The 12,738-nt window shown below is 52.6% G+C and overlaps 1 protein-coding gene across 1 annotated transcript; it reads right to left on the bottom strand.

Moving 5' to 3' along the window:
• Positions 1-2,951: 2,951 nt before the first annotated feature.
• On the bottom strand, positions 2,952-8,677 carry FOXG_07089 (uncharacterized protein). The gene has a single exon (XM_018385721.1). It carries the CDS (start codon positions 5,645-5,647, stop codon positions 3,104-3,106), a length of 2,544 nt encoding a protein of 847 aa, XP_018244385.1. The 5' UTR covers positions 5,648-8,677; the 3' UTR covers positions 2,952-3,103.
• Positions 8,678-12,738: the final 4,061 nt, after the last annotated feature.

Consider the following 12,738-nt stretch of genomic DNA (forward strand, 5'->3'; position numbering starts at 1 on the left):
GGTGACGCTCGGGCAAGTTGTGCGAGAATGGAAGATAGAGGACCGAGTCGGAACCGTGATCTCGGACAACGCATCTTCAAACGACAGCTGTCTCGTGAACTTCTACGGAGATCTCGACGCAAAGATGAATCTGGCGGACGTTCGGGCCAGACGTATGCGCTGCTATGGGCATATCCTGAACCTGGTTGCTCGCGCCTTTCTCTACGGCGAAGATTTCGAGTCTTTCGAGGCCGAATCGCAGGTATTTGACCTTCTCGGCCGGCGCGAGGATGACCTACGACACTGGAGAAAGAAAGGGCCGGTGGGAAAGCTCCACAATGTTGTCAAATTCATCAGGTCTTCCCCTCAGAGGTGTGAGCTCTTCAAAAGGATCTCACGCGAGAACGACGAAGCACAAGAGTACCTCTTGGCGAGTGAGTCGACGGCAGAGCTAGAGGTCGTAATGAATAACGATACGAGATGGAACTCCACTTATCTCATGATCTCTCGAGCGCTCATCAAGCAGGGAGACATCAGGGCGTTCTTGGTCCACCCAGAAGTGGAGAAATGGCTACCGGAGGCCGACATGCTGAAGGGAGATGACTGGAGACTGTTGGCAGAAATCAAACTTATTCTTGAGCCATTCTATCTACAGACTATGAGAACGCAGGGCTGGGGCAGTGAAGGAGGTAACGGACGGCTCTGGGAAGTGATGGCGGGTATGGAGTACTTGCTGGAACACCTAGAGGATCGGAAGCTGTTCCATCATGCCGTTCCCGACGAGGCAGGGGGACAGGACACCAACTCGCAGGCCGAGCTGGCTCGAGGGCGACCAGACCGTAACCGGCAGCTTCCTGCTCGATTTAGGGATTGCGAGACGGATATCCATCCGCGAAAGTCCAGGTAAGGCCCCTTGTCAGATCGTGGCTCGAGACAATGCGATGATGGATCAGGCAAGCCATCAGGATCATTAGGAATCGATGACATGGGAAAGGATCACCGACACTATTTAAGACTGTCCATCATGGCTGCCTGGCAGAAACTAAACGAGTACTACACCAAGCTTGGAGACTCAACGTTGTTCGCTGCATCCATCATCCTCCACCCATCACTCGGCATGAATTATCTGGAGGTGAACTGGGCGTCGGAAGGGCAGCTTCTGTGGGTGAGGGATGCCAAAATTGGACTGTCTGACTACTTGGACCGTTGGTACCACTGCAACCGGCCGGTGGATGAGCAGCAGAAGATGATCATGGACACATCGACATCCTTAAGCGTACCAAGGACGACAACTGAAGTTAGCGTGTTCAAGCAATGGATTAAAAGCAGGACAGCGAAGACCACGGTGATGGGAAGTGAGCTTGAGCGGTATCTGCGGCTAGAGCCGCAAGAGACTGAGGATCCAATCGAGTGGTGGATGGCTCACCAGGGACAATTCCCGATGATCAGCCAATTGGCTCTCGATATACTCGCGATACCGGCGATGGCGACTGATTGCGAGAGGTCGTTCAGCTTAGCCAGGCTAACGCTGACGACGCAGAAGCTTTCGATGACGACGGAAACGCTGGAGAAGTTACAATGCCTTAAGAACTGGGTCAGACATGGTGCGGTGAAGCTAGGGGCGACAATAGGTGGGGGGGAGGAGGTCCAATGGGAGATTGGAGATGTTAGCATGGAAGCATAAAGAGTCAAATTTGAAATATTTGAAATATTTGAATAAATATTTCAAACAACAAATCCAGTCTTGAGAGTTATCAAATATCTCAAATATGACCCCGGATTTGATTTGTTTGATTTGAGGGCAGCGCTGTTGAGGTGGGTGTCGGGTTAGAGGACGAACGTGACGACTCTACGGTCGTAACAAAGCACTGCCAGCGCACACGAAGCGGTCGGGAGGTCAAAAAACCACGCAGAGAGTAAAATTCAAATAACTTCATAGAAACTCTCTTTAAAGCCTCGTTTATTAATTGAAAATCGGGCCTGTTTTTGCGGGCATCAATATTTGGATTTTGTATGGGAAGATTGAAATTTTGGTGGTCCATTAGGTGGGGGTGCCCACTAGGTGGTCCTGGATGGTACTACGTTCTGTTGGTTCACCCCTGCTCGTCGGTTGGCGAAGACATTGTTGGTGATTAGTGTGTCTTGTGTGATTTCTCATACGACAAGCAGCCAGCAACAGCATCCCCTGTTTGATTGACTACTACGTAGTAAAGAGCACGAAATTGAATTTCACGTCCACTAAAACGGAGTCGCCATAAAATTTCGAAAAGTCTTAAGCAATAGCTCTTGGTTGTGTAGATAAGCAAAGAGCCCCCGCAGCCAGGCTCAAAAAACGCCGATTCCAAGCTAAAATCTTCTTCTGTTTCGCTTTACCTCACTCAGTTTTTCACCATGTGTTACTTCGACCAGGTTGTTTGGGCTTGCGGCAATTGGAGGTGGGGCAAGTTTCGCGAACAATGCAACAAAGAGCACCGCATCGGAGACCTGCGGATTGAAGCTTATATATGGGCGGCAAGACGAAACCAAAAACTGTAAAGTATGCGATCAGGTTGCGGGGAAGGAAAACCGGATTATAAGGACGACCGAAAGAATGGCTCGGCTTCGTGAATGGAAGCTTTTGGCCAGCCTTGAAAGATGTGAAGAAGAGGTGGCCTCCTTGAAGGGTGAAATTCTGAGACTGCGCGAGCAACACAGCACAAATATGTCCGGAGGAGCCGCCTTCCGTCTCGAGTCCGGAAACCCATTCGAACTCCGTACTAGCATTGATGGCCCATTATCTTGCACGTCGATTCCTATCGGCCTTACGGAAAGACAAGATAACCTACCATTAACTATGCTCTTCGAAATCTATGCAGCCAGGCGCCAGACGCGACCAAAAGATAACAGCAATCATCTATCACGTCTCTCAAAAACCTCAGCTGGAGTTAAAAAGCGTGGGAAATTTTGACTTAAACTTTTTTTTGTCAGTCAATGGTTGGTTCAACGCACTGCGCAGTCTTGTTAAGATAGGACAAGAGGATATTGGAGGAATTGAGCATGGCCTTAGTAACATAAACAGGGCTCATTTGCAGCTACTGAATGCAGGAATAATACTGATAAACAGTTTCCTCTGCTACCTTCGTATTTAGGTAGGACATTTGTCAACATCTAACTCCGCTATTACATACTCCCGTATCACCATCGCTACCTTACCAAGCACTCCCTGACTCTGCCCCGACTTGGACGCCATCTCCTTAGCCGCTACGGCAAGTACGAGGCCCGCGATATCGGCGACATCGGTTGTGACATACGGCATAAGAGGTAGGCCAATATCGTCTGCCTGCGCTCGCACCTTCTCGAGTAGCCCTCGTGCCATTTTATGCATGGCGAAGTAATCAAACACGAGGTCGGGCATTTCGGTCTGGATGGCGTGGGCGATGTAGTGCACGAGCTGCGGCGCGGTGAGAGTTGGGTGTGCTGGCGCTGCCTTGGCTTTGGCCTTGATCTTCCTATCTGCTGCAGCTCCAGCCTGGGACTCAGTTTCAGCGGCCCCGTCCTTCTTCGCTTGTTCCTCCTGCTGCATTTTAAACCAACCACTCGTCTCCAAGATCTTCTGCATCACTTCGGCATTCCAGGCCCTCCTTGTCGGTTCTGCTATCGCGCGCTTTTCCATCCGCGCTGCACAGCACAGCGACACTGGCGCCCCGAACTTAAGTTCGCGGATGCCGGCGCGCGACCTCTGCAGGAGCACCTTGCCCTGCTTGCCCTTGCGCCGGTTCGCGGCTGCGAGCCAATTGGCCGGCGATACGCCGCGGCTCATGCAGTAGTTCTTGAAGTGGGCCTGTAGCGATGCCGGCGGCTCCGTGCCGACGAAGAAGGCCTGGAGTCCTTGCATCGCGACGAGGCGGTTCAGGTCTGGCCATTCCGGCACTGGCACCAAGTGCACTTCTTCTTCTTCTTCTTCCTGTTGTTGTTGTTGCTGCTGACGCACCGCCGTGTACAGTTGCACGGCATGCAGCACGGCGCCAGGCTTGGCGGCGTACCTGACGCCGGTCTGGTGGAGCAGCACACGTGCGTAGTGAATCCACAGGCCACAGAAGAGCGGGTTATGCAGGAGAAAGGACGAAGACCGGCTTGCCCTGTCATTACGACTGCTGCGGTTGAGAGCCATCCGGGAGGCAGTAAATATATCCACGCCGTTTAGCTTGACCGTGACCATCTTGCGCATGTCCTCTAAATCTTTCTTCGCATCGTTTTGATGATGGTCTGCCAGGTTTGCGCGATCGAGCAGATCGGCAGTGATCTCGTTGAAACGATGAAACTCAGCCAGGACCTTCGTGATGTTGGGCCCGAAGGAGCGTAGCGTGTCAAGGTAGTTCTGCACCGCGAAGCACAGCCAGACCGGGATCTCCTGCGTCTCGAACATGTATTTGACGCCGCGCGCGAACTCGTCGAGCACAGGGATGCCTTCGATTTCGAACAGCAAGGTGATGTCGGGTACTACTTCAAGAAGCGCCGCCTTGTCCTGCGCCCACCGCTGACGGTTATCCGTAGTCTCTAGATGCGCTCTCTGCGCGTCATACCACCCGAACTTACCGGTGTAGCAAGGCATTTGTCGTGCGCTGTGCGGCGCGGCCGTCCGAATCGCTTCGAGCAAGCTAGCAGCATTGTACAGAAACGTGGCGCCTATATCATAGCATGCGAAGTTCATATCGTCAGAAAACCGCTCCTTCTGGAAGGGATCGAGACCTAGGTATTGACAGACTGCGCCGAAATACTTCGGCAGCAGCGCCAACACGCCACCATGATTCTTCAGCAGCGGCGCCATCTCTTCTTCCATGCTGCGCGCGAGCTCGATAGCCAAATTGGCACCAACCGCAGCGGCAGCCAAGTCGATCGTCCCGCTGCGATACTCATTCCACAAGTTACTAACCTCTTGGCGAAGTTTGATGAAGTCCTTGAGCAGGGTTGTGAAGGCGAATATGCACTCAGTCTCCGATTCGACATTTTCAACTGTGTACTCGAGATCAATAGGTGAAGATGGAGCAGGAAGCACCACATCGGGCGAGTCCGAAAAGGTCTCGGATGGCTCATAAACTTGCAACACCTGAAATAGACTGAAGTCTCGGATCTTGGCTTCCACCACTGAGTTATCGTGGATGGCATTCGTAGCGCCTTTCTCAGGCGCCATATTAAATGCAACGCCGCTGCCGCCTTCAACTTTGAACAAGACATAGCGAACCTTCTCCAGCACGCTGACGAAATATGCATGCGCTGTATTTGCGCGCACGCTGAGATGTTTTTTAGTCTCGCTAAGGTGCATTGAGAACATCTTCCGGACACGGATCGCTCGCTCCAGGGCCGTGCGAAAGAACAACGGGATCCCAGCCCCATTATTGGCTTCTGTTGCAGTCGTTGTTGTCAACTTGCGGGCGATGAACTCGGCCAGCGGCACGAAGTCTCGAATGGCAAGCACATACTTTGGCTTCGGCGGTGGATCAGGTGCATCCTTTTCGTCTATGCCTGAAGGTGCGACATGCTGCTTTTGCTGCTGCTTAGCCTCATTGCGCGCCTTGCCCTTCAGGCGGCCGGATGAGGGGCAGCACTCTTGTTGGCTGCCGCACCTGCGGTAGGGGGTGCTGCGAGCGAGGTCGTGTATCCATGTTTCTTGGCAGTTGTGGCTAGCCATGAAGCGACGATGTCCGTGTCACGCTTGTATTGCTGGTATATCGAGAGAAAGCTGGTGGATGGCATTTTGAAAAGTTATCCCATTCCGAAATGCAATGGATTTTAGTCTGCCCCCGAGCGTGCACGGACGAAAATGATGTATTACGACGCATTTTATGGGAAATTGGAAGGACGTCAAGCGTGCACGGGCCAGATTCTGCGTAATTCGACAAATTACATCGAGCTCTTGCTACAGTAGGGTGGATAAGCTATGAAAGCTAAAGTACGCGTTCACTCGTGTGTGTGACGCGCCGATTGTCAACCGAAATGGGACAAATCAGTCGCTATGGACTAAATGGGAATAAACCGGAGATAGTCAAGCACCTGAGAAGTAGACAGGGGTATGCGACAATTAGGGGTACACGACAATTAGGAATAGAAGAGTAGGCGACGATGTGACGGGTAGGAGACATGGATGAGCATGGTCTACTCAGTCTTCTCCCACGAGGAACGAAGACGTGGGAAGGACCGGGTGGTGAGAGCACGATCGACTTGACGCTCGCATCAGCCGAGCTGGCAGACGAGATGGTATACTGCGGCATCTATCCGACCGAGCATGGATCAGATCACAGGGCTATCCAGGCAGAGTTTGATCTCGCGATGCCCGAGAGAACAGCGGAACCAAGGTTGTTGTTTAAAAATGCACCGTGGAACGCAATCAGGGAAAGGGTGAAGGAAAAGCTCTCACCACTTCCGTGGGATGTTGATGTCCAGACACAGACAGACAGGTTGATGGATGTGGTCCTCGATGCTATCCACGATCTAGTCCCACGTGCGAAGCCATCACCGCACGCAAAGAGATGGTGGACAACAGATCTCACCAAGCTTCGTAGGATGTACACGTTCTGGAGGAACCTGGCAAGGGCCCGGCGTCGGGCCGGTCAACGGATTGACAGCCTGGAAGATCGAGCCAAAGAAACGGGTAAAGAGTACCATGGTGCTATCAAAAGACAGATGAAGACGCACTGGGACGACTTTCTCGCCGATGGGACCAACATCTGGCAAGCCGCCAAGTACCTCAAACCCGGACATGATGCGAACGGTGATAAGGTGCCTCCGCTGAAGAGAACTGATGGAACAACGACGCAGGACAAAGTCGAACAGGCGGAGGAACTGCTCAACGTCTTCTTCCCGCCGCTGCCAACAGACATAGAAGAAGAAGGCCCGCGACCACGGCGCAGAGAAGTGGCCATGCCGAACCTCACGATGGAGGAGGTGGAGGAGAAGGTGATGGAAGCCAAGGCGTGGAAGGCGCCCGGTCAAGACGGACTGCCAGCCATGGTATGGAAGCAGCTGTGGCCGGTGGTGAAGGAACGGGTCCTGCATCTGTTTCGGACATCACTGGATACAGGGCGATTGCCTAGCCAGTGGAGGACGGCCAAAATCATCCCACTCAAGAAACCGAACAAAGGGGACTATAAGATAGCCAAGGCATGGAGACCGATCTCGCTTCTATCGACGCTGGGCAAGATCCTGGAAACAGTAGTGGCGGACCGTATATCGCACGCCGCCGAGACGTACGGACTCTTACCCACCAATCACTTCGGTGCGAGAAAGAGGCGATCGGCAGAGCAGGCTCTACTGCTCTTCCAGGAACAGGTCTACAAAGCATGGCGCAATCGCAAAGTGGTCAGTCTGGTCAGCTTCGACGTCAAAGGAGCTTACAACGGCGTGTTCAAGGACAGGTTGCTGCAGAGACTCGAGGCGCGTGGTATACCAAAGGGGCTGATCAGGTGGATCGATGCCTTCTGCTCATACCGCACGGCTACCATCACGGTGAATGGCTACACATCAGCGCTACGGGAACTGCCACAAGCTGGCCTCCCGCAAGGGTCACCACTATCACCGATACTGTTCCTGTTCTTCAATGCAGACTTAGTGCAGAGCAGGATAGACTCGAACGGAGGCTCGATTGCGTTTGTCGACGACTACTCAGCCTGGGTCACAGGTCCGACGGCCGAAGACAACAGAGAGGGCATTCAGGCCATCATCGACCGTGCACTGGACTGGGAAAGACGCAGCGGAGCGACATTTGAGTGCGACAAGACGACCATCGTGCACTTTACCCGCGTCATCGACCGTACCAGCCGCATACCGTTCACGATCAAGGGAGATGTGATCAAGCCGAAGCGGAAGGCCAAGATCCTGGGCGTCATCATGGATGCAGGACTAAGATTCAAGAAACACATGGCTGAAGCGGCAACCAGAGGTCTCACGGCGGCCATGTGCCTGAGAAGACTGAGGATGCTATCTCCACGCACGGCTAGGCAGCTGTTTACGGCGACCGTCGCTCCGGCGATGGACTACGCTTCGGTCGTGTGGTCGCATGCACGAAACGAAAGAGCACTGAGCTGGTTCAACAGGGCTCAGAAGATAGGAGCACGAGCCATCACGGGTGCTTTCCGGACAGTCGCGACAGCAGTGATGGAGGCAGAAGCCAACATACAGACGGTATGCGAGCGACATGCTCAAGCAGGCATGCGGATGTACATCAACATCAAGACGGTGCCAAAGACGCACCCACTAGCAGCCCTCAAGGTGTCGGCGAGTCGAAGATACATGTCACCGTTGAAGAAGCTGGCGCTTGCATATGAAGGCAGCGGAACGGAGCGGATGGAAACGATTGAGGCCTATGCGGTACCACCGTGGTACAACCGGGTGCCGCTTGTACGCGAGGCCGATCGTGAAGCGGCGAAAATAGCTGCAAAGAACGTCAACGACATTGTCATCGCGACCAGTGCTTCCGACAGGGGAGGTCTAGTGGGTATGGGCGGCATCGTGGCCCAAAGATCGCCTGGTCAAACAGACAGGATAGTGGCCAGGTACTCGGCCACGCTCGGGTCACGAGACGATCAGAACCCGTACACCGCCGAGCTGGAGGCGATCGCGATGGCATTGCGATGCATGCCGGATGGTCTACAATGTCGAGAGCTTACGGTGCTGTCAAGTAGCCAGTCGTCAGCTGCTGAAGATAAGATGCTGAACACTTGGAGATGGTATTGGTTGGCCTTCAAGCAGGTCTGTCAAGCAGAGTCAAGCAAACGGGGCTAGAAAAGTAAGAACAGGAAGAGCAGTAGGGCTTTCTTTTGTGTCGAATGGACGAAAAGCGGGGAATACGTGAATAGCTTAGCGTAGCCACAGGCCCTATGAGGTCCGTTCTCCCGGGCGTAATAAATACTACTACTACTACTGCCCTCGGATCCCCGACCTGTCCATTCGCCTCAAGTGCTCTTGCCTAGCATTTTCTCTTAATGCACTCCTCCTCGGTGACGGTTCTATCTCGCTTGAATTCCACATGTTGATGCAGCTTCGTACACCGACGTCGTCGCAATAGCTTCCCTCCGACCTGAATCCTGTTCAGCGCAGCCCCCAGATCAAATCCAATCAAACAAATTGCCAAACAAATCAATCAAATATGCCAAAATTTTATTTCAATCAAACAAATACAAAATCCTCGATTTGAAATAACATTTGATATATTTGATACACAATATGCCATCCAGCGTCCATGCTGCCAGACCGTTGACCGCGCTTTCACAGCTTACCCGGAACCTGGCTGAGGAGCGACCCCAGCCAATCAAAGTCATCCATCAAGCCTTCCATTAGTGAGCTACCCCAGTACCACGGTCAGGCTGGTGGGGGAGAAAGTAGCTCCTTAACTTTTACGTCCCGTCCTCGCGACATCAAGTCGCGTCGGTGCTAGTTTGTTTACCTTTCAACGCGTACCATTCCTCCCACGAGTCGACGCCTAACCCGATGGAATCCGACGACATCATGCTTCCTTCGCCTCCACCCTCTGCCTTTTCTTTTCTTCGACCACCGAGGAATTTGGCGAGTCAATTCGAGCTGACGACGCAGTCGGCATTGCCAGACCACCCTACTGTTGCAGATCTTCCGCGAGCAGTGTGGAGGAACAAACGATATGTTTTGGAAGAGTCCTTGTCCCGGAAGGGCTCGAAGGGCCGGAAGAGCTGGATCAAGCGCCATGGATTTTTTCTTGTTGAGATCGACACTAACGATAGTCCTTTGAGTCCTTACTGGGCCTGTCGTTTGTGTGACGCGAAGGGTCAGCCTGAGTTCTTCGCCGCTGCTGCTACGAGTTCGGCAGCGGACCATCTCCGCAAGTATGTGAATGTGAATGTGACGTCGCGAGCTTGAGCACTATTGACCAACGCCAGGTCTCACAGGATTTTCGAGAGCAGTCAAGCAGCTGATCCAGATCTGTCAACCGATGAATCTGAACGGCCCAAGCGACGACGCTTGCAGTACAGCGCCGTGCCGCGTGCTAGAGTCAAGATGATCCGAGAACTGAGCCTGGGACTTCTGATCAACACCAATGTTCCTTTTTCCTTCTTCAGCGATACATTCTTTCAGCAGCTCGCTTGGCAGCTTGACCCTCACCTAGCTGACCAGATACCATGGAGCCGGCAATCGATGGGCCGTTTGCTGGATGACACGTACATGTCTAAGAAAGATGAGATCAAGCAGGAGCTCTCAGATGCCCTTACTAAAATCCATCTGGGGTTCGACCTGTGGACATCGCCTAATCGGCATGCTGTTATGGCAGTCACAGCTCATTTTCTTGACCGCCAGGGCAAGCACCAGTCGCGCCTATTGGCACTCCGTCGCCAGCTCGGGTGTCATAGCGGAGAAAGTCTTGCGGTGACGCTCGGGCAAGTTGTGCGAGAATGGAAGATAGAGGACCGAGTCGGAACCGTGATCTCGGACAACGCATCTTCAAACGACAGCTGTCTCGTGAACTTTTACGGAGATCTCGACGCAGAGATGAGTCTGGCGGACGTTCGGGCCAGACGTATGCGCTGTTATGGGCATATCCTGAACCTGGTTGCTCGCGCCTTTCTCTACGGCGAAGATTTCGAGTCTTTCGAGGCCGAATCGCAGGTATTTGATCTTCTCGGCCGGCGCGAGGATGACCTACGACACTGGAGAAAGAAAGGGCCGGTGGGAAAGCTCCACAATGTTGTCAAATTCATCAGATCTTCCCCTCAGAGGTGTGAGCTCTTCAAAAGGATCTCATGCGAGAACGACGAAGCACAAGAATACCTCTTGGCGAGTGAGTCGACGGCAGAGCTAGAGGTCGTAATGGATAACGATACGAGATGGAACTCCACTTATCTCATGATCTCTCGAGCGCTCGTCAAGCAGGGAGACATCAGGGCGTTCTTGGTCCACCCAGAAGTGGAGAAATGGCTACCGGAGGCCGACATGCTGAAGGGAGATGACTGGAGACTGTTGGCAGAAATCAAACTTATTCTTGAGCCATTCTATCTACAGACTATGAGAACGCAGGGCTGGGGCAGTGAAGGAGGTAACGGACGGCTCTGGGAAGTGATGGCGGGTATGGAGTACTTGCTGGAACACCTAGAGGATCGGAAGCTGTTCCATCATGCCGTTCCCGACGAGGCAGGGGGACAGGACACCAACTCGCAGGCCGAGCTGGCTCGAGGGCGACCAGACCGTAACCGGCAGCTTCCTGCTCGATTTAGGGATTGCGAGACGGATATCCATCCGCGAAAGTCCAGGTAAGGCCCCTTGTCAGATCGTGGCTCGAGACAATGCGATGATGGATCAGGCAAGCCATCAGGATCATTAGGAATCGATGACATGGGAAAGGATCACCGACACTATTTAAGACTGTCCATCATGGCTGCCTGGCAGAAACTAAACGAGTACTACACCAAGCTTGGAGACTCACCGTTGTTCGCTGCATCCATCATCCTCCACCCATCACTCGGCATGAACTATCTGGAGGTGAACTGGGCGTCGGAAGAGCAGCTTGTGTGGGTGAGGGATGCCAAAATTGGACTGTCTGACTACTTGGACCGTTGGTACCACTGCAACCGGCCGGTGGATGAGCAGCAGAAGATGATCATGGACACATCGACATCCTTAAGCGTACCAAGGACGACAACTGAAGTTAGCGTGTTCAAGCAATGGATTAAAAGCAGGACAGCGAAGACCACGGTGATGGGAAGCGAGCTTGAGCGGTATCTGCGGCTAGAGCCGCAAGAGACTGAGGATCCAATCGAGTGGTGGATGGCTCACCAGGGACAATTCCCGATGATCAGCCAATTGGCTCTCGATATACTCGCGATACCGGCGATGGCGACTGATTGCGAGAGGTCGTTCAGCCTAGCCAAGCTAACGCTGACGACGCAGAGGCTTTCGATGACGACGGAAACGCTGGAGAAGTTACAATGCCTTAAGAACTGGGTCAGACATGGTGCGGTGAAGCTAGGGGCGACAATAGGTGGGGGGGAGGAGGTCCAATGGGAGATTGGAGATGTTAGCATGGAAGCATAGAGAGCCAGATTTGAAATATTGAAATATTTGAATAAATATTTCAAACAACAAATCCAGTCTTGAGAGTTATCAAATATCTCAAATATGACCCCGGATTTGATTTGTTTGATTTGAGGGCAGCGCTGGTCTATAGCTCGCCTAGTTACGTTGCTGAAGGCCGAGAAGGACCACGAAGTTCGTGAGAAGAAACTCATCCTCGAAAAGGGAAGGCTGGAGGCTGATAATGCTGCACTGGTTGCAGAAGTAAAGAGGTTGAGAGCTAAAAAGGCTCAGGATGATCGGGAGAAGCGGCGCTTGCAAAACAAGTATCAGGTGCTGGAAGCCGATCTCCGTTACAAAGATGATCTTATTGATCGGCTGAAAGACATTCTTCGAAAGGAGCATCTATTGTGATCTTCCTAAAGTGGGCTATTGGTGTTTAATGCAGCTCGATAGGTAGAAGCATATGTCGTGAGCCAGCTCTTGATTACCATCATTCTAGCCCTGCTGAAAAGTGAACATCTTGAACAGCATATTAGATCTCCAAAGCTCTGTTTGGAAGTCCTGACCATGTCAAACTCCACGGATGCTTTTGCCTGTTCCGCTGGTTCATGCCCCCTGATGGAGCGTACATGCGTTAGGAAAGGCTATAAATGGAGAGAAAAATAAAAGAAATAAAGACCCTTCATACCATACTTTTTAACCTCTTTCTTCCGTTCCCATCACCCAAACATGTGGTTTTCACGCCAG

This window comes from Fusarium oxysporum, chromosome 6 (genome assembly GCF_000149955.1).
Source record: "Fusarium oxysporum f. sp. lycopersici 4287 chromosome 6, whole genome shotgun sequence".
Classification (NCBI taxonomy): Eukaryota; Fungi; Ascomycota; class Sordariomycetes; order Hypocreales; family Nectriaceae; genus Fusarium; species Fusarium oxysporum.

What these genes read in the sequence shown, in the direction of transcription:
- FOXG_07089 (XM_018385721.1), bottom strand. Translation starts at nt 5,647, where the DNA reads ATGGCTAGCCACAACTGCCAAGAAACATGGATACACGACCTCGCTCGC.